This window comes from Squalius cephalus (assembly GCF_949319135.1).
Source record: "Squalius cephalus genome assembly, chromosome: 5".
Lineage (NCBI taxonomy): Eukaryota > Metazoa > Chordata > Actinopteri > Cypriniformes > Leuciscidae > Squalius > Squalius cephalus.
Genome location: NC_137126.1, coordinates 28553470 through 28575531, shown reverse-complemented (window position 1 = coordinate 28575531; position 22062 = coordinate 28553470). Strand labels below are relative to the sequence as shown.

The 22062-nt window shown below is 41.8% G+C and overlaps 1 protein-coding gene across 2 annotated transcripts; it reads left to right on the top strand.

Annotated features, from left to right (window-relative positions):
* Positions 1–125: 125 nt before the first annotated feature.
* Positions 126–20437, top strand: nova1 (NOVA alternative splicing regulator 1). Of its 2 annotated transcripts, none has more exons than XM_079871023.1 (4): positions 126–1035; positions 9143–9286; positions 15303–15469; positions 16326–20437. In XM_079871023.1, the coding sequence occupies exons 1-4, from the start codon at positions 879–881 to the stop codon at positions 17343–17345; spliced, it is 1488 nt and encodes a 495-aa protein (XP_079727149.1). In that variant the 5' UTR covers positions 126–878; the 3' UTR covers positions 17346–20437. The 2 variants fall into 2 exon arrangements, with proteins under 2 accessions (XP_079727149.1, XP_079727150.1); XM_079871024.1 differs by lacking the exon at positions 126–1035 and adding an exon at positions 3932–4504.
* The last annotated feature ends 1625 nt before the right edge of the window (positions 20438–22062 follow it).

The window sequence follows — 22062 nt, the reverse complement described above, 5'->3', positions numbered from 1 at the left end:
TACCTTTGTTGTCTTTGTAAACGTAAATAAGCTTGCCTTTTAATCGACGTCTGCAAAATGCAATTTATTCCACATTGAAGCACTTTGAAAATAACGTATTTAATAATCCCTATATGTAACATTCTGCTATTATGTTCACAGTTAGCTATACATGGACAGTTTTAGTTAAAGTTCAAGTTGTTAAACTAGTGAGTGAGTCTGGACTCTGAAACTTGCTGCCGTTGAAAACTCTTTTGGAAGATGCGGCTCGTGACGTCAGGAACGCTCTCGCGCTCTGGCTCACAATTGGTCCAGGGATGCTGCGCGAGAGCTCTTGTCACCCGAGCAGCCGCCGCGCGCTGGCCAAGACTCTCGCATCTCTCAAACAAAATATTCTCTTTTACACTCCCAAAACAAACGGACTGACAGCGTCGACAGCAATACACTACTTCCAAAACCAAACGTCGCTGCGCGGAGACCGGAAAAACAAGAGCGACAGTGACGTTTTTGTCTTTTGTTCTGAGCTTGAATTTTGATTTGTTTATCTTTTAGTAGTTTGCCAGCGCGAGGCAATGGTCGCGAGAATCTTTTTGGAGAGGGCGCTGCGCGTGTGTGTGAGGGCTCGTTAAACACACAGACGTCTCAAGTGTCGGGTGCGCGCTAATGAATAGACTACACTGAATTGATTTTTATATTTAGAGCTTTAATGCGCCTCTTCTCCCAACGGAAACTAGTGGACAGCGCGGCAGAAAAGGACGCACGCAGCGACCCTGCAGCATGGCATTTTTATGACATTTAAAGCTCCAATAAACATACGGACAGGTCGGAGAGGAGACGCTGACTGGTTTGTATGCGATTTTCGGTGTGCTAACGCGGTGTGAACTCCTGCCGGTGACAAAATGATGGCTGGCGGAGCAGTTCAGCAGAACGGGGTCTTCTCCAGCCCTCAGCACCTTTCTCAGTCGCCACACATGGACCAGGATCTCTCCGATTCCCGAAAGAGACCCCTGGAAACACCGACCGAGGCGAGCAATACCAAGCGCTCCAACACCGGAGGTAAGATCCGATCGACAGTTCGCGGGTGTTCAGGCAGCACTCGGGCCTGCTGCTCTAAATAAAGTCATGTCAAACGAGTCGCGTGCCTAGTCCACTTTTACGTTTGTTTGTTTGTTTTTATAAATGCTCTTTTAGCCTACTCTACGGGAGTTCAGATGGTAAGATTCGAGAGAATTGCCCTTTTTTATATATATATATATATTTATATATATATTTATTTTTTTAGTTCGTAAGAGCTGTTTTAAGCACGTGAAATTAAATACTACAGCTGCGCTACAAATAATTAATAGGCTACTACAATTAAAAGAGGCCTGACCCTGCATGACCCCGTGGTTATGATGTGTGGTGGTGGTCGCCCCTCTGGATCTGAAGCTAAATTGAGCAGAAAATGAATGAAAGGGGGAGAGAACACATGCTGCTGTAGTTTAATCTCTATTCATATGCAGTAACAGACTCCAATGGAAACAAAAGATTGAATTCCCCTCTATAGCTTCTTTTGGAGCTCTACATATCCAAAAGAGCAATAGGGTCCATTTTGATTTAGTTTCCTTCAGGTGTTGCTGATAATGTAAATCATTTGTGCGCATAACACAATAATTATTCTTCTTTTTTTTTCTTCCTTTTTTTAAAGCATCTTAGACAATTTACTAGTATGCTTATTTTCTAGGTTGGGTTTTGCTAGTAGATTTAGATAGTGATCCATAGGCTATTTCTTGAGACGGTGGTCTGAGTCATTGCTCTTTAAATAATAGCTGTGAAGGTCACGTGATACAAACAATTACTTTCTAGAGCGCGTATTTTACCAAACGTGAGTGTTTGGGCATGTTAGATTGGGAGGAAGCGAAAAGAAAATCTCAGCAACGTTGTGTGTGAACATTACATTTATGTGAGTTTTGCGCACGGGGCGGCAGTTCCCGCTGTGGAGACCCGGTGCAGCTGTCCAGCGAGTGTTTTAACTAACATCACCCCCGCACACACACACACACACACACACACACTCTCTCTCACACACACTCACTGCCGCGCGCGTTTTTTAGATTATGCACAACTGATGGTTTTCAGTGTTCAGAGCTATGAGATGAGGATGTTATGAAGGGTTTATAAGTTGAATTCGTTGAGACCGAAACTTCTGAATCTTGTATACACACAACTAAACTACTGACTTTAGACAAACGTTATTACCTAACGAATTTGATCATTAGTGCATTGCTCACTATTTGTGTGAATAATTCACACTATTTGATTTTGATTCTGACTTAGTGACAATATGCTTCATAGTAATGCAATGGCACAATTAACATTGTATTTCTTTTCACATTTTATTTTATTATTAAACACAAATTGTTATTATCATTGTTAAATAATGAGATACTTTAATATACTAATGATTCAAAACTGTTTCTATAATTTCAATACGGACTGTACAGGATTATGTGTTATAATCTTCTAAGAGTTCGGTGAATTATACAATAGTAATAAATTGAAGGCTTAATATGCTCTGTAAAACACACAAATTAAAAACTTTAATAAAATTGAAATCAAAGTTACAACCTGCAATGAGAAGTTCATTTATTTATTTTTTTCTTAAATTATTTTTTAATTTAACTACAATTAATGATGGAAATCTAGCTACAATTCAGAAAACTTTGAGTTTGAAATTGAGTAGGAATGACAGAAAAGGCTGTGGCAAATTATACAAAGAAAGAGGCTTTTATAATGATGAACACTTTTGACTAGTGTGTTTGACAGCTTTTGTAAACGCATCTCATTAAGCACAGTTTAATGATCCATCTTTTATTTAGTCAGTAAGTTAGTTAGCCTATCTCTTTGTTCACTGGCAGTTCAGACCATCTTTAATTCTGTCCACCTATCTGGCTTTGTTAATTAAAACAAATCCAATCAATGACGCACCCTTCCCCCTTACATGACCTTTGACCTGAAGAGGGTGACGAAGAGGATGGTCAGTGATTGAGATCTTCTTTATGCCCTCCCTTTTGTAAACAGCCATTGCTTGCTGATGCTAATTTCACCAGTGCACACACAGTTAGAGTGTGTGTGGCCTCTTACCAGTTGTAATTGAAATGGCATGTTAATGCTGCTAATGGAGGTTTTGGCAGAGCTATTTATGTTGGTGGGTTTTTGTGCAGTTCGGTATTAGATCAAAAGGTGCGAGTGAGAGAGAGTGAGCCGAGAGAAGGACACAGGTGCCCTTGCAGTGTGTGGTGACGTGAGTTGACTGTGAATTGGGCAGGTGGTGGGGAAAGGAGGGGCTAGAGAGAGAGAGAGAGAGAGAGAGGGCTCATGTATTCTAGAATGTCCAGTGGATGTGTTGAACGTGATCAGTTTGCCTGAACAGAAGCATCTATACTTCTGCATGCTGCATCTGTGATACCCAGCAGAGCACATCGATATACCTAGTATGGATATGTAGGGAATTTATCAAGCTCAGCTGAAAAAAGCTACTATGCAAATTAAGTATGACCCTGGGACTGAGCTCAGACACCCCCCCCCCCCCCAGGCGCCGTATTTGCGCGCACCTGCACGCTTGCGCTGGTTGGGTATAGCGTCGCTGGATTTATAGGCAGTGATTTACTTGGCCGGCCCCTTGGCGCTCTGCGGCAGATCCTTTCTGCCATTTTCAAAAATCTCTCTCTCTCTCTCTTTCTCGCTGTGTTTCCAACATGGCCGTCCAAGGAGCCCACTGCCTCCCCGCTTTCGCTCTATACCTCCTCTCCGCTCATGCAAGGTCACTCCCTCGCACTTTCTTTTTGTCTTTCTTTTTCGTTTCTTTCTCTCCCTCCGCAACCTCCCTCCATCGTACCTTTTCATATTTCACCCAAACGTGAGCGAGGCGCTACGTCTTTTATAGTGCTGCGTCAAAGTGGTGGTGGTGGGGGGGCGATGGGAAAGAAAGCCTTGGTGTGTGTGTGTGTGTGTGTGTGTATGTGTGACGCTGGGGAGGGGTGCGGGGTGATTGGACACGCTAGGTGCCTCTCTGTAGAATGCAGCACAGGGCTGGAGCTCTCGCTGAATATGGATGAGAAGGAAAGCAGAGGGTGATGCAGTAGGAAGATTCCCCCCGTCAGTCCGCCTCTGTCTGAACAATACCAAACCTCTCTGCTTCAAACACTCACTCACTCACACACACATACACACACAGCACACACATACACACACAGCACACAGCAATTGCATTGGCATCACACACAATCAGAGAAAGAGAGAGAGGGAAATTGAGGGAAAGAGAGCAAGAGAGAGAGACGGGGGCTGACTGCGGGTATGGAGGGGAGGATGCGCTGACGTTGTCCCCCTCTCGGATACGAACCTGGGGAAAAAGGTTGACTGGCCACATTCCTTGACGGCGGCAGAGCTTCTATGATCAGCCTGCAATCGGGCATCGCTCACAGGTCCAGCCTCTCGGCGTCCATGGCTATCTGAACCCCACCTCCAGCACGCTACAGCAGAATGGGTAAGAAATTCGGTCCCCTTTTGTTGACTTGTTGAATGCGCGTGTGCGGATGAGTTGACCGTTTCGCTTTGCGTCTTTTGTTCTTTCGCCCTTTCTTCTCCCGTCCTTCGTTGGCGTCTCTTCATTCATTCTGTGGGAAGGAGAGGCTTGCTTGTCCTTGCAGTGTGCCTAGGACAGGCCCTCCTTTTCACATGCAGAGTGTGTGTGTGTTGCTTGGGGGTGGGGGTTTTTTAACAATGCAATCCCTCTTAACCCACTCCCTCTGTGTGTTTGCATGACACTCTGTTCACACTCTATGTGCTGTGTGTAATCATAGGTTTGAGCCCGTAACCGTCTGCCTGTGTTAGCGGCTGTGTAAGTATGGCTCACTGGCAAACAGCAGCAACAGATTGTATTATTTACTCAGACACTCACTGCTGAAAACCTGTTACACCAGCTTTCCTTACATCATCACCGCAAGCAGGAGCGCATGGGTGAGGAGCGCTCCTAAAGCGCTCGTCATTCTCAAATCACTGCTGCATGAGAATGTGCTCTAGGTTTTCCTTTTAACAACAGGTAAGCGACAGCAGACCTTCCCATTGGCTCTTTGTGCCTTCAGAATGTCACCTCCAAGTCATCTTGGAAAGGATTGTGAGGCGGTCGCGATGGAGAGAGCGAAGTTTCGTTCCTCGCTGGCCAAGGTCAAACGCTCCACACGCCGACACTGCCGCTCTGTAAAAAACGGCTGCCGGAGGTTCGCTTTTCTGCGATGCTGTGGCGTGCTGGTGCGACATACTTCAATGATTGCGAGAGCTCTGATTGCCCTTTCTATATCCTTTCCGGTCATATGAACGCACTCACTCTTTTCTTATCTCTCCTCTGGCTGCACTCTTCAAAAACCTCCATCATTGATTCCTGAGCGTGTGTCCACTGTGTCCTGTCCTCTTCCTCCGTTCACTGCAAAGTGCCCTCATTAAACAGTCCCTCTAACAGTGTCTGCATTCATTCCATTCACACTCGCACCCTCCCGTTCAACAGACCGGTCATTGATAAGATCGGGATCTGCCTAGCTATGTGTGTGTGTTTGCTCGGCTGCAGCGAGCATCATGGACTGGAATCCTATCATTACCTGTCAGTCATGTGTGTGTGTTTGAATGTGTGTGTGTGGCAGAGAGCATTGAGTCGGGTGAGGCAATGATGTAATGCATATCCCACTGCGCACCTGGAGCGCTGCAGAGGACAGGTACAGATTGAACCACTCTGCACTGCTCTATCCAGACCTCAATCGTGTCTACTAGCCCCTACGAAGGGAGCTAGTGTCCTTGTGTGAGCATTTGTGTATGGCGTCGTCACAAGATGAAGTATTTGTCGGACGCTGCATGTGTTTTATAGAGAAACCCTGATGTCAGTCCAGTGCAGAGAATTAAAATAAAAAAATCTCTCACCCTCTGACATTTGCACACATTCATTTAACAAATTATTTTCTCTGGAGTGACTGAGCTCAGAGCAAAGCCAGTCAGTCAGGGAGAGATAGAGAAAAAAGAGAGGGATGAACAAAAGAATAGCAATGCTGCAGATAACCGCTTTTAGATCTGTATAAGTGAGATGGGAATGCAGTTTTTATTTTCCCTTTCCCGTTTCTATAGGAATGTGTGGAAATGTGAGTGATTGGGTCGCTCTGTGTTTTTCTCGAATTGTCTTTTCAATTTAAATTCTGCTCGGGTATCTTTCTAACTGTGCATTGCACGTTCAACTGCGCTTAAGCGACTTATACTGCATGTGAGCTTTCTTTCTTTCTTTCTTTTTCTTTCTTTCTTTCTTTCTGTCTGTTAGACTATAATGTATTACAACTGAAGCTAATGTTTGCTTTGATCCTGGTGCCATCTACTAACTGGCCCTCCCACTCGTGGCTTGATTATATATGCCTGGGCTGACAATTACATTTCATTGGATTTCCCAGATTCCTAGATTTACTGGTATTAATGGGATTGTCTGGATAGGACGATTGATCACATATCGACCAGACTGGCCTTCCAGTTGTGAGAGTGTGTGCTGCATTTCTGGAAGAACTGCACAAATGCTTCACGCCAGCATTAGTGTACAGGTGACGTTTGCTGTGATTTGGAATGTATCAAGCCTTCCCATAGGAGAGTCAATCAGAGTTGCTTAGAGACCATAATATTTTCACCTTCTCCTTGCTGCCCCTCCCCTCTCCTCTTCCCCTTATCTGTCCTTTCCCTTCCTAGTTGCTGTTTTCCTTTACCATTCCCTGTCTTTTCCTTTCTGTAGAATATTCCTTTCTTTATTCCTAACAGATCTTTTGCATCTGAGCTGATGCTTTCAAATCTTTTTTCATTCTTTGCATGTTTTATTTTTATTTATTATTAGTGTGTTTGCACTTATTCTGCAGTCTCTCTCTCTCCCCTTGTATCTCTGACTCTCTCTCTCCTCCTCCTCTCTGCAGTGGTAAAGGGTCAGCTGCTAGAGATTGGGGGCATTTGAGTCTGCGAAATCCATCTTATCTTTCGTATTTACTACAGTCTCTGAAAGACACTGATATAGTACACAAACTCAATGTACTTTTGTACCTGCTTCCATTTTGTCACACAATACATTAATAAAATGACCTTAAATCCCATTTCTGCTACAAATCAAAATAGTTTTTAAATTGTTTTAGCTGTGCCAACAATAACATTTAGAAGGGTAGATCAAGTATTCACCATTACTTGAGCTATATAATGTCACTGTGATGTCACCTTCTGGTACTTTCCTTGCTTTAGCAATGGACTCTGGTCCATATGTTGTGTTTAGGATGTGTAATTTTGTGGTGGGAGAGGGAAGCCTTGGCCCCCTGGGAACCTCTGAGTGACTTATGCGCCGTTGGCTGGGTTCTTCTGGACAAATCTGAGGATTTAGCATCCATATGCTCCTGTCTGAACAGCCTTCCAGGCAATTACCCACAAGCCCACAGCCTCAGTATAGTGAAGTGCTACTGCCTACACACCACCCGCCACATATTCTCACTTAAACCTCAACTTCTGACTGTGACACAGAACCTCCATGCTGAGGACCTGAGCTGTTTGTTGGCTGGCCGACCCTGTGTGTGTGTGTGTGTGTGTGTGTGTGTGTAAGAGAGAGAGATGCCAAACAAAAAATAGTGAAGGACAGAAAACACAGAGATAGTTTGGTTAAATTTAGACCTCTACCAACCCAAAGCAGGTCACTTTATCTCTGCATGGGGAAAAAGTGGGACAGAGGCAGAATCAGTAGGAACTCATCAGGGAGAGAAAGAGAGTGAGGAAAAAGTGAAGAAAGAAATATTAATGGAAAAGGAGGGGAAGTGAAGAAAAGAACCAGACGTGTCTCTCTTCATGTTTTGTTTGTATATTGTTTGAGAAGGAGTCGCCGTAGTGAGGTGCACTCTTGTGGTCTCTGGTTGGCTTCATGAGGTTTTCAAACTGTTATATAATCTTACTACAGTTTTAAAGAAATGTGCAACGCATCCCAAAAATACTATGCATTAAATATGACTACAGATTGCACATGACTAACAACAAAAAGACATATTATGATATTTTAAAGGTCCCATTCATCCCCAGTGGCAAGAAATGGCGATAGGTGTAAACCAAGCCCTGGGTATCCTGCTCCTTTGAGAAAATGAAAGCTCAGATGGGCCAATCTGGAATCTTCCCTATATGTCGTCATATGGGGAAAGGTTGCCTCCCCTTTCTCTGCTTTGCCCGCCCAGAGAATTTGGCCCGCCCATGAGAAAATTAGCTATGACCGTGCGAGCGCGATATTGGTTTTTCCTCGAGAGACATCATGGCTTGCAAATGAGCGAAGCATGGCAGTTGCTCAGTGTTTGGATGTACAAATGAACACAAAAGTCTTTTTTTAGTTCCTTCATCCGAGCCTCTGAAGAACCAGTGGGTTAATTTTATTCTCTCTGGAAAACATGACTTCAATATACGTGGACATGGAGAACTTTGTCATAAAAAAATGAGCCAGAGTACAGTCTTCTCTACAAAGATTACTGATATAGATGCTAATGCAGATTTAAAACGATAGCAAATCAGAGCAACATGAAAAGACAACACCGTAGGCTAGCGTTAGCTACATGATAATAACTGTAACAGCATACATAAACAAACCAACTAAAGTACCGTATCCAGACACAATATTTTAAACTAAGCATTCGGAGACGTCCAAGTTGCAACTTGCAGGTGCTTCTCCATCCGGATCAGATTCTGGGTCACACTGGAAAGCTTGAACGACTGCGTGTCTACGAGCCATTGCGATACATCCACTGTAAACATTAGCGCTTGGTACCGTGGCCGCAGGCTGGTCAAGGCCACACCCCCACACTCCACCTTGCCCCACCTCTCTCCTCATCGTTAGCATTTAAAGCTACAGACACAGAAATGGCACGTCCTAAGGAAAGCTTATTGTGGGACTGGCTCGTAGTGGCTGTAATTCTGCACCAAGGCTGAATTTCGGGAAAGAGACTTCAGAGACTGTTATTATTATTATTATTATTATTATTATTATTATTGTACAATTATAAATAATTTTACTATTACATATACAATGATGCTGTTAATTTACTTTCCCCCCCCCCTTTTATCTCTAACTTTGTGTTTGTTTTTTGTGCGTGTGCAGAGGAGGGTGAATATTTCTTGAAGGTGTTGATTCCCAGCTATGCTGCTGGTTCAATCATCGGTAAAGGGGGTCAAACCATCGTCCAGCTTCAGAAAGAGACTGGAGCCACCATCAAACTGTCCAAATCTAAAGACTTCTACCCAGGTATGCATCACATCTTCCGTCTGGCTTTAATGATGATGAACATTACTTATTTCAGTGCTAAGCACATATGTTTTATTTTATTTTAAATAAAAAAATGATCTGTCTATTATTAGATCTGTGTTATAAATCCTCACAGTTAAATCATTTGATTTACTGTGTAACAAATGGTGGAGTTAATAGTGCCATGCATAACTCTCTTTCAGACTAAACACTCTTGAAAATAAAGATCCTTCAATGTTTTATTCTTCTCCTTATCAGTAACTATTTTTCACTTTATAGGATTCTTAGAGACAGTTATTTATTTATTTTTGATGATGATGATTGGTTCCTCAGTTCAGTATTTTGGTTTCTGGGTTCTTTTAAGCACATGGGTGTTTTTTAATGAATAAACGGTTCTAAGGTACTTAAAGTTCTTCTATGCCATCAAGCTGTAAAACCATTTTTATTTTTAGGAATGAAGGATAAAAGTTGTGCATTTTTTTAGAATAAACAATCTTTACTCTCACTGAGAGCTAAAATTTCTAGAATTGTAGAAAACAGCAATCTTGGAAGTGTTCTCAATGTTATGCATAAGGTCTCATGGAGGTAGATTAATGTGTACGAGGACGTTTACAGATGTTGGCTGGTTTGTGTCAATGACTATAGTGTCTTTTCCACCATGTGTCATTAAGAAGCTGCTTTATGTTGTAGCGTGAAAAATAAAAATGGCTGAGAATGACAGTGGAAAATGTGCCCATAGGGAGAGGAAATATGTGAGAAATTGTGTGTGTGTGTGTGTGTGTGTGTGTGTGTGTGTGTGTGTGTCGCAGCTGTGAAGCGTACAGCTGAATATGTGAACATAATTTGTCTGTGAATAGCTATGTTTTCATTCATTAAACACACTTGTTACAAACTATCCTGAGACCACCTGTTCTGCCTTTCACCCTTCTACTAACACACACAAACACATATTCTCACTCTCATTTGCCTTCTCACTTGCTTTTGCAGTTTTTTTATCTTGCAAATTCACCTTTCATCATCCCACCAATTTAAAAATATTTTATAGATTTCAAATCATTTCTTTTCACTGTGTTTATTCTAACTGCACAATGTTGTAGTACCACACAATATGATACAACCACAGTTATTCACCAATCAGAAATGAAATGAGAATTACTTTGTTCAATTTCATTTCCTGAATTTGAATTGAATCCTAAATTTAAATTGAGGTAGCAAGCTGGATGCAGAAATTTGAAATTTGAATTTAATGTAAAGATGTCTTAACAAAGATTTGTTTTTATTTTTTACTTTTAAATAAAAAAAAAATGTTTTGAAATTTGAAAGTTCATAATACATGGATGGATGGATAGATACTTGATTTCATCTAAATTAATCATCAATAAATTCCTCTTTCTGTAATTCCCATTCAAATTCAGCTTCCTGTGTGCTGTGGACAATTCAATTCAAATTCCAACTCATACATTTAAACTGAGTTAATTCATAAAATACTGAATTTTGCCAAACCCTGCGTATAACAAGCAGTGCTGCTCTGGCACAAACACCAGCACATCCTCAATCATTCTGGTCTCTGATATAATAGCAGCTTCTCTTCCAAACCTCATTTATCTTATGAGACGTTGAAAGGGAAACATTTAAACTCTCTCTGGCTCGCAAGAGAGCTATAAAAAGAATTCACCTACAGCTGAGCGGTTTCACTCCAGCCAGCAGTGCTTTAACACACACCGTAGTCTGTCACAAGTAAATTACAATTCAGTATTTTCTTAAAAGTCTTTTAAACGCAGATTCTTACCACAAACCACACCTCCTCAAAGAGGGCAGGACTGAAATGACCACCAGTGTGTGCTTTATTCAAGGATGATTTATTTGTAGGTCTTCAACATCTTGAAGCGCGAATGTAGAAACTGGTTGTTTGTGTGTGTGTGCGTGTGCGTGTGCGTGTGCGTGTGCGTGTGCGTGTGCGTGTGTGTGTGTTGTGCTGTGCTAAGCTGTGCTGTGCTTCAGATACGAATAAGTGTGTGATACTCAATCTAGTGGTAAAAAAAACACAGCCGAGGAACAAACACTCAGTGTTGGAGCTCCCTCTCTCTCTCTCTCTCTCTCTCTCTCTCTCTCTCTCTCTCACTCACTCACTCACTCACTCACTCACTCACTCACTCACTCACTCACTCACTCACTCACTCACACACACACACACACACACACACACACACACACACACACACACACACACACACACACACACACACACACACACACACACACACACACATCCAAGGCAATATCAATGCACTGTTGCCCAGAAACAAACACACACTACCAACAACCTACATGCCCCCGCTTCGCACATCTCTCTCCCTCCAAAAAAATAGATGATCATGACAGTATATTTAGGACATTGAATTATACTTTCCACCACAAGACTGAACAAATCCAAACTTGAATTCAGGTTGACACAATACACAGATGATTTTGTAACATTAACTCATTGTAGACTTCATCTCTCTGGTCATAGTGAACAGGGTCCAGTCCAATGTGAGCTCTTTGGTTTCTCACAGTTACAAAAGTATTTCAGACAGTCCATGCACTTCAGGGCAGTGAGATGCCAGAGATTAGGAGATTGTATGTGTGTCCTAGACATTTTTGTGGGGTGTCCCACAGGAGTGATGTGGTTAGAGAGGACAGGTTCAGAATTTAATGCATTCTGAATGAATTACATCATGCAGCCATAAGTTCATCTGTCTTTTCCCCCTGTGTTACAACAGCCCTTTTCATTCTTTCTAATAGATGCACTTGTTGTAGATGGTAGCAAACTTGTCTATTACCACCCACTGCTACTTATACCAACGACGGAAATAAGCGCAGTTACAATAGCTTAATATGTGGGAGAGCGTTGCTATATAGAGTGACAATATTGTATTGCAATAGATAGCAATTTAAAGTCAATAACAAATCAAAACTAGTTAGCACATCCTTTGTAATTGAAAAGGTTTAATGACAAAATATGGTTATGGTTACACTAAAAATAGTTACAAAATAAGCCGCGTTTCCACCGCAGGAACTTTCCCCAGAAACTAGGAACTTTGGGGTGGCACTCGGTTTGTTTACACCGCAGGAACCAGGGTCTAAATGAAGTTCTGGGTAAATATTTATTTAGAAATACTTTTTCAAAGTTCAGGAACTTTAAGGGGTGGGACTTGGGCACTGAACATGCTGATTGGTCGAGTTCATGCCGCATTTTGATTGGTTGACTCCATGCATTTCATTCAGCTACCATCTGTTGCGGTGCGTGCAGTAACAGTTGTCTGCTATTCGAATCACCAATGGAGTTTAAAAAATACCGACGGATTTTTTCCGATGGACCGACGACGAGGTTCAGGCTTTATTAAGCTTAAATTCAGAGGATGAAATCCAGTGGGAACTATAAAGTCGCGTGCAGTCCTACGTCACCGGACTATTTGCCCAATCTTCACGGTACTTTAGACCGCGGTGGAAACGCGGCTAGCAACAGGTCTGGGGTAAAAAAAGTTCCTGGTAAAAAAGTTCCTGGGACAAATTGTTCCGGGTAATTTCGGTGGAAACATGAATAAAAAGATGATAACTTATACCATTAATTGTACCCAGCATGTAAAATGTTACCTGAGAGATAGATAGAGAGAGAGAGAGAGAGACAAAGAAAAGAGGAGGTAAAGAGAGAGAGACCCAAGAAAGGGACCCAGAGAATAAAAGAGGCAGAGAAACAGTTACACAATCTTGTTTTATCCTTTCCCTGACCATGTGACTTTGACCCAAATGTGAGACGTTTAAACTGACCAATCAGATAATTACACCTTCCCCCATTGTACTAAAGGTGTGACAATTCATAGACCCCTGAAGTACACACATCTTGACCTACAGGCCTTGATCACTATCAGCCCCCCTGTGCCTTTGGGAACTCCAAATGATCCTTGTGGTAGAAAGAGGGGGTGGAAAACAGCAAAGCAAATGTCTTTGTTCATTTCAAATATCTTGGTTTATTATTTTCAATCTACATTTATACTGAAAGGAGAAATTGCTTCTTTGAAAATGTAATGTGTGTTTGGTGAGTATGGTGGTGCTTGCAACTCCAAATGTACACCTTGGCTCAAATGCAGTGCAAGTTGCTTTGGATAAAAGTTTCTGCCAAATGCATACATTTAATTTAAACACATGAATGTACAGTATCTACTGTATTTGTATTTACTTGATTGATATTAAGCTTTACTAACAAATCGTTGTACTGTATTGATATATGTCCAGATTTTATACATATACACTATCGTTCACAAATTTGGTGTCAGTAAGTTGAAAAAATAAATAAATAATAATACTTAAATAGATCAAAAGTGAGAGTAAAGACATTTATAAAGTTACAAAAGATTTGTTTCAAACAAATGCTTTTCTTTTGAAGTTTTTATTCATCAAAGAATCCCCCCAAAAATCACAACTGTTTTCAACATTGATAATAATTGGAAATGTTTCTTGAGCAGCAAATCAGCCTATTAGAATGGATTTCTGAAGGATCATGTGACACTGAAGACTGGAGTAATGATGCTGAAAAATCAGCTTTGACATCACATGAATAAATTACATTTTAAAATATATAAGAATAGAAAACAGTTATTTAAATTGTTACAATATTTCACAATGTTATTTCTCAATACTGTTTTACTCTATTTCTGATCAAATAAATGCAGCCTTGGTGAGCAAAAGTTTCCAACCCCAATTTTTTAATGGTAGTGTACTATGCATACATAATTTCTAGGGCTGGATAAAAATATGTATTTCTCAATTTTAATTGATTCTCATTTTTATGAACCGATATCAATTCTTAAATCCCAAGAATAAATCTTTTAGTCTATGCTGTTTTCAGTTGATGAAGAACAGAACTTTGTAACGTTGCCTCCGATCCAATAAATCGAAAAAGCTTTGTGCTTTGTTACTTTTGAAAGTTTCAGATTTCAAAATCTGTCCATTTTATTGTGAAATTCAAACAATAAATACCATTTTGGTGCTCTTTAATGTGGCGTGACAGATTGCTGTTGCTGCCTCAGATCAAGCGGCACAAGAACTGATAATCTCTTCCTCTTTACTAGTAGTTACAGCAGCAAATAAACATTGATTGAACATCAAAAGTTAATTTGGAAATATAAAGTACAACTTACGTATCGTGTCTAAGGTAATCACTCAATCAGTGTTTTAGCCGTGGAAAGACATCAATGGAATGAATATGCAATATAGTGCAAATATTAAGCAAAATGCTCATCTCTAGAGTTCATTTTTCTAGCTGACCAATAAGTTTATACAGAAAATGGCTTTTCTGAGGTAAATGTGACATTATGTGACATTGTAATGTCACAAATTTTTTTTTTAATTAGTAACACAAGTTACTTTGTTTTCCCATTTATTGACTGACACCTCTCTTGTAATAATGTTTGACAGGACAGGGCAGTTTGTTTTTCTGAGGTGAGAGACTTTTTATTTTATAGCAAGATGAAAATAATGTTAGAATAATGACACTGACATATAGCCTGACAACATCTCATCTGACAGCAGATACTGAATCAGGACAACGCGTTTTTCTTTGGCACTCTTTACTTAAACTGCGTCTGACAGAAAAGTCAACAGCTTTCAAGCACGTCTTTCAAAATAAAAGTCTTGCTTCAGAAAAACTTTTTTTTTTTTTTTTTCCGGTTGTTGTTTCTTTCTCTACACACTCCACAACCCACCGAAAACAGGGTCGCAAGACTGTCTTTTGGGTTGCGACCGACCAGTTGAGAAACACTGGTTATAGCATTAGATGAGATTTATTTCCCTTGGGAAAATTTGCCATGTACTGTATCTGATATGAATCGAAATCAAATTGAACTGCAAGCTTGTGAATCGAAATCAAGTCGTGAAATTTATATCAATAACCAGCCCTAATACTTTTAATTTTACATGTGCATTTTGTCTATATGCTAACATTGTGTTTTTTTTGTGTGTGTGTGTGCGTGATCAGGTACAACAGAGCGTGTTTGTTTGATTCAGGGTACAGTGGAAGCTCTGAATGGAGTACATAACTTCATCGCTGAAAAAGTTCGTGAGATGCCTCAGAGCAGTCAGAAGACCGAACCTGTCAGCATTCTCCAGCCACAGACTACTGTTAACCCTGACCGTGTTAAACAGGTTAGTTTGGGAGGTTGCTTTACTACTACACCACCAAATCCACACCGAAGTTCCTAGTTATTAAATGGGTGATGAAGAGTTGAACGTATCAGTTTAGGAATTAAACATGCAAATCAGTTATTCCGCTGAAGCATAGCTTAGTTTATAATATTTGTAATATTGTGATTATTTTGCTAATAGAAGGGCAGCAAAGACAGTGAGTACTTTTTACATGTGCAGTTATAATTATTCAAGCAGTTTGGATGTGTACAAGAGCGTTTACATGACATTTCAAAAAGGTGAATTATTTTAGTCTAACTGAAATCAATTTCTAAGGTGCATGCAAATGTACTTATTGTCAGCTATCTGACAGTGATAAGCAACAATTAAGACAGGAAAATATACCAGCCCAGAGGAGGCAGAGGGCAGGGCAGGCTGGTGGTTGTTCCCCAGGGAAAGAGTGGCTGAGAGGGGCAGCAAAGTGTGAGAGCAGTGGGTTATTTTTACCTGCTTGATCTTTGCAGAATGAGAAACAGAGAGGGAGTGAGAGCGAGCAGCTGCAATGTAAGACCGGGGATCAACAAATGGCTGAAATAAGCACTGACTTATAAGCCAGACCTTACACAGTCACACACACACATACACTATTATACACTCTTAAACATATACGAGCATGCAGGGTTCGATATTGTAAATGCAACTCTCTTTAATATATTGCGAACATTTTTTACTGTGTAAGTGTGGACAGAAAACAAACATCTATAAAACCAGCACAGATGCATTTGAGCTTATTGCAGCATCTATTTTTGGGGCTGTATGCAGTCTCATGCATGTAATTCTGTTCCTCAATCAAAGTGACACTTCCCCTCCTCCACAGGCTAAACTGATCGTGCCCAACAGCACAGCAGGACTTATCATCGGTAAGGGTGGGGCAACAGTTAAGGCTGTGATGGAGCAGTCAGGAGCCTGGGTACAGCTTTCTCAGAAGCCTGAGGGCATCAATCTGCAGGAGCGCGTTGTGACAGTGAGCGGGGAGCCAGAGCAGAACCGCAAAGCAGTGGAGATCATTGTCCAGAAGATCCAGGAGGACCCACAGAGCAGCAGTTGTCTGAATATCAGTTACTCTAACATCACCGGCCCCGTGGCCAACTCCAACCCGACAGGATCCCCCTTTGCCAACTCTACAGAGGTGTTACCCAACGCCGCCGCAGCAGCTACAGCCTCCACACTCCTTGGCCAGGCAGGTCTTGCAGGCATGGGTGGGTTCCCTACGGCTATGTCAAGTCTTTCCGGTAATGATCTGCTTGCCATTACGTCTGCCCTGAACACTCTGGCCAGTTATGGCTACAATACCAATACACTGGGGCTTGGCCTTAACCCGGCCGCCGCATCTGGGGTGCTCGCTGCCGTTGCGGCTAGCGCCAATCCAGCGGCTGCAGCTGCCGCCAATCTGCTTGCTACATATGCCAGCGAGGCCTCTGGAGGGGGCGGTCACCCTGTCGGACCTAGTTTAGGAGGCTTCACGCTGGGGTCTCTAGCGGCCGCCACAGGGGCTTCTAATGGGTACCTGAATCCCTCATCACCGCTGGTGGCATCATCTCTGCTGGGCACAGAGAAGCTGGCAGAAGGTGGAAAAGAGGTGGTGGAGATCGCTGTGCCTGAGAACTTGGTCGGTGCCATCTTGGGAAAAGGCGGCAAGACTTTGGTGGAGTATCAGGAGCTGACGGGGGCACGAATTCAGATCTCCAAAAAGGGAGAGTTCATTCCAGGCACACGAAATCGCAAGGTGACCATAACGGGGTCGCCGGCAGCGACACAGGCCGCCCAGTATCTCATCAGCCAGCGAATCACATACGAGCAAGGCGTCCGTGCCACCAACCCTCAGAAGGTGGGCTAGGGATGGACAGGAGTGGGGAGGGGAACGACGAAAGCGAAGGAAACCAGAGAGAATTGATAGATGACTGAATGAATGAAATCGATGGCGAACAGGATGAGTTGGAGCAAGAAACGTGTCCAAATATTTAAACACAAAATAAGGACAATTATAAAACAAATGAAAAAAAGATCTGATGGAACTGTGGATAGATAATCTGAGTGGGAAAAGATATTTTGTGATTGAAATTCTGCTGTATTTTTAAAGTTGTTACGTTGTGTAGGTCAGAGTAATGTGCCCTGGGGCACTCAGAGGAGGAGGAGCTCAAACCTCACTTCCTCTCTCTTAGCCAGGGTCTTTTGAATTCTATGTTCTGCTTTTGGCTTCCATTGCTAAACCCTCACAGTTTAGTTCATACCTGATCCTCACCCTGAGCAAGGAGAATTAGAGTTTGAAGCGGTCCCCCTTTTGATATCAGTAAATTCAGTCTCCACAAGTGTAGGCCTGAAATGAAAACAAAGATACCTGTGAACCATTTCCTTAGGTACTCTTGGTTCCCCCCTTATTGTTTTCAACTGAGACTTAATCCAAAACACTTGCTGAAAGCTTTTGATCTGCATTACATTACTAATATCTCTGTGATTATTCTCCATTATGGTCAGTTCACACTCAGTCTCTTTTAGATTTACTCAAACCTGTGATTTCCAGGTTGACCTGAATGTATAGACTTCCTGATATTGTTGGCGTTTTTTATATGTAAATAGAGTATCAAATTGAGATGCTGTCAAAAGTAGATAGCTAATCTTCAGCCACAGACAGACAGAGACAGACATCATACGTCAAAGTTCAGATACTCTGCATTAGAGAACTGGAATGTAACACATACATACAAGTGCAGTTTAGTCACAGGATCCCATTTTGGTGCTATAAGAAAACACATTTGAAGAGATTTTGTTGTCATACATACTGATTTTAGTATTTATGGGAGAGTTTCTCGGGAGCCCTTGTGAATTATTAGGGGGCATTTTGCAATTTACTCACGAGACAGAGTGCATATTCAAAAGATCCTGCTAGAGAAGAGACGGTAGGATCTTAAAAGCTTGTTTTGTCTCACTGACTTTTAACTCTTACTACAGAAAAACTTTGGACACACTACCAAGGAATTGAAGTCCTTAGAATCCTGAACTTGAAAAATAATTGGACCTGTTTAGACAGATGTACCTCTTAACTCCTCCTCTTCCCCTGATTGGAGGAGCCAGGCAATGTCCGTGCCTGTTTCGGTTGAAAGGAGCTCAGGTTGTCATACCTCATGTTTGTGAAGAAGGAGAAAGATTTCCAGTTTGTATGCAGTGCAGCAAAGTCTTGGGTGCATTACAGATTCCACCTCGTTCACATCGCAGTTTGGCAGGATGGCAGCAGAGGTGCGGTTGAGGTAGTGAACGAGAGAATAAAATGACACACAGTTTTTGTAACCTGTCTGAACTTATTTGAAGGCCGGAGGATACTACTGTCGATCTTCAGCCTTCTTCTGTAAAGCGGCATCACTGCGAGGCAAACTCTTGCAGGCTAACTGATCGTAATTCTGCTTCCTTTGAGAAACCAAACTGCAGGCCGTAGCGTCAGACGCACAGCTCCGTTTGCCCAACATTTCTAAACCATTGCTGGAGAGTTTCACGAGCCCTCCACCTTTTTCACTGATCAACAGGTCATCAGTTGCACAGAACGTGGTGATAGTTACTCATTAGTTAATTCCACAGTTGTACACTGCATCAAAACGTTTGCTGCTAACAGCATTTTCGGTCTTGCCAGCAATTGGCTCTTGCATGGAGAGTGAGCAGGAGCTCCCGTACAGGGCGAGCAATCGTCTCTGAACCACACTGTGAATCCAGCGGCCTGACGCCATCGCAACTATGGAATGTACTGTACATATTTCACACCATCGAGAGTGTGTCCACTGAGACACGGCATGACGGAATTAAGCAATGAAACCAAGCGAGCACAAGAACACGGGCCACGAGGCTCCGCTGTAGGAACGTCTACCTGTAGTTTACCTTGCTCTTTCGCCAAACCAGAGGTCATCGAGGGTCCGATCCCCCCCGCGGCGCCCAGACCTGTCATTAATTAGCAGATCTCCATTTGAACCCTGGACTTCTATATATAACAACACTGCACAGCCCAATCTACTGCTGACCTACATGCACACTCTAAAAGTCATTCATCATCTCCCTCCAACTACCAGGCCTCTAATCTACTCGCTAGAGGCGAAGCGGAAACGTAGAAAAAGAAGGAAAGAGAGAGAGAGAGAGAGAGAGGGAGAGAGAGGGGGTGAGAGAGTAACCTATTTATATCCATTGCATAATTGTGAGGAATATTAACATTTCCACATCTCTCATGATTGCTGTTTAAATGCCATTCAAAGTTTAACATGCCATACACTCAGTTAATCTACTTCCAAACTAGTTACTGTATTTCAGTACCAGCCGTGAGATATCAAGTTCTCAAAGTATAAATTGTTCAATACTGTTTGGAGATCAAACTGTACCTGATTTCAGAAGCACAAGCACTTGGTGCAGCAATATGAGGGTAATATGATTATAGTCAAAGATGTCATTTATATTTGTAGTAAAACAGGTCAAATTTGTTGATGCTCATGACATTAGGGTTAATTCTGTCTCTCGCTCTCTCCGTGTCCTCCCTCTGTCTTTGCACTACCTCTTTTTCTTCCTTTTTCTGTGCTCTGACTTAGACCCCCACATGTCTTGCTCTGTCACCACTTTTCCCACTTTCTGTTGTCTCTCCTTTCCCCTTTCGCTTTCTTCCCCTCCAGGCTGCCGGTCGCCACGGATGTGTTGTGTGTGTGTGTGTTTATCACAGAGGGTGTGTGTGTCTGCACAGCGACTGATGGGTATTCTGCCGTGTCGCGAACACCGTACCTCTGGACTAATACACGACATAGTCTAACATTAATACATGTGATCAGATTCTCGTGCTCTCTGCCTGATTGATTCAGTATTCTACCTTAAACTAGCTAGAACAGGGAATCTGTGCTCTGTGAGAACATAGAGGTGTAAACCCAGAGAAAAGAACTCTGGTTAAAAAAACAAACAAAAAAACAATAACCTAAGGGAGATGGATGTGATAGCCACCTCAAACTCAAACGATGACGTCACCGTCGTTTGTGCTCTGTGTTCTCTTTCCTCTCTCTGAGAACTATCGAAGATCATTTCTGCATTTTTCCTTCATTTTTAAAAAAAAAATGAAACTGTGGAATCCGTCGCGTCTCATGTTCTTTGTGTATTTTGGTGTAGTTCCTCTAGTTTGTGGTCTAAATGCAGTCTTGCGCTGTTGGTTTCAGTGTGTGATTATCCGTTATACTCGTGTGGATGATGAAAGTGCCAATCAAGCCTGGTTAAGATTAGCTTTGCAATTTGTTTGTGCATTAGAGTTGCTCTCTTTGGAGTGCTGGTGTCCATATCTACGTCATTGATAATTTTAGATCGACTTAAAATGTAAAGAACTATTGGAAGCAATATTGTAGCATGTTGTCAAGTTTTGTGTTTTGTTATGTCTGTTGTATGAGCCTTTGGATTTACTACAAATTTTGAATTAATAGGTTTACATGTACTTTTTTGTAATACCGTAAGTTTAAAAAAAAATAAGTAAAAAATGCTGCTATTTGATAAGTGAAATATACAGAAATATTTTAGTTGAGAAAAAAAACGTCTGGTCTGTTGATTAGGATTGTGCTCGTTTTTTCGACAGGGGTATAAACGAGGTGTATCAATATTAATTACATAGACGCAGTAATAATAGTCAACCTGTGCCAAACTAGACCTTCACAGCTTCTCGACATGTAGGTGTGTGATGAAACATTAGATATCGATAACTTATTTAGAAGCATTGAACAAGTGCCAATTAATCAATATCTTTTAGTTCCAATGAAAAGATAATCAGCGAAGGAACAAAAAAAGACATAGCGCAACGTTAGCATTGTTTTGACCCCATAGCTGCATAGACTAAGAGAAAAAATTGTTTTATGCATCCATATGGTTTTAATGCACTCAGTAGAGGCATCCTGTGCATTCGTTTGACCTGTGGCTTCCGCACTGCTTTTACGTCATATTGTCTCTGTAGGTCGGCATGGAGTAGGCATACACATGTTATACGCATTCATAACACAGCCATTTATGAAAGTGTGTTTTGTGGATTTAGGTGTTATCTTTTTGCACGTCTCTATTGCATGATATCCAAGTGAATTATTGAGGGGTGGGAAATCAAAACAGACAAACATTTTAAAAAATAAACGTCTTGTGTCGCTCCGAGACACACTTCTGCATGTGTCACGAACGGAGCGCTCTTTCTTTCTACCACTTCATTTGTTTTTCTCTGGTTTGTACCGCTACTGTTTTTCTCGGTCAGATGGGTGTGGTCTTCTAAAGGCCAGTACATATAGGCCTAAGAACTGCAGCATAACCATGGGAACTGGAGTCATTCAGGAATTCATAAAAGCGAGAGGATTCCAGTTTACGACGGCGGAATGTGTTCGTACTTACGTGTGAGACTCCATCTCCCTGCCTCTAATTTCAGGGGAACATACCCATGCATGGAAACGTCATATGAGTTCAGTTTTTTGGCTACGGTCGTGTTTATTCATACGAGGAGTTGCGTTCATCGCTTTCAGACTTCTCTAGTTTCTCAGCTTGATTCTCCTAACCCCACATGTAATTTATGAATGTATTTA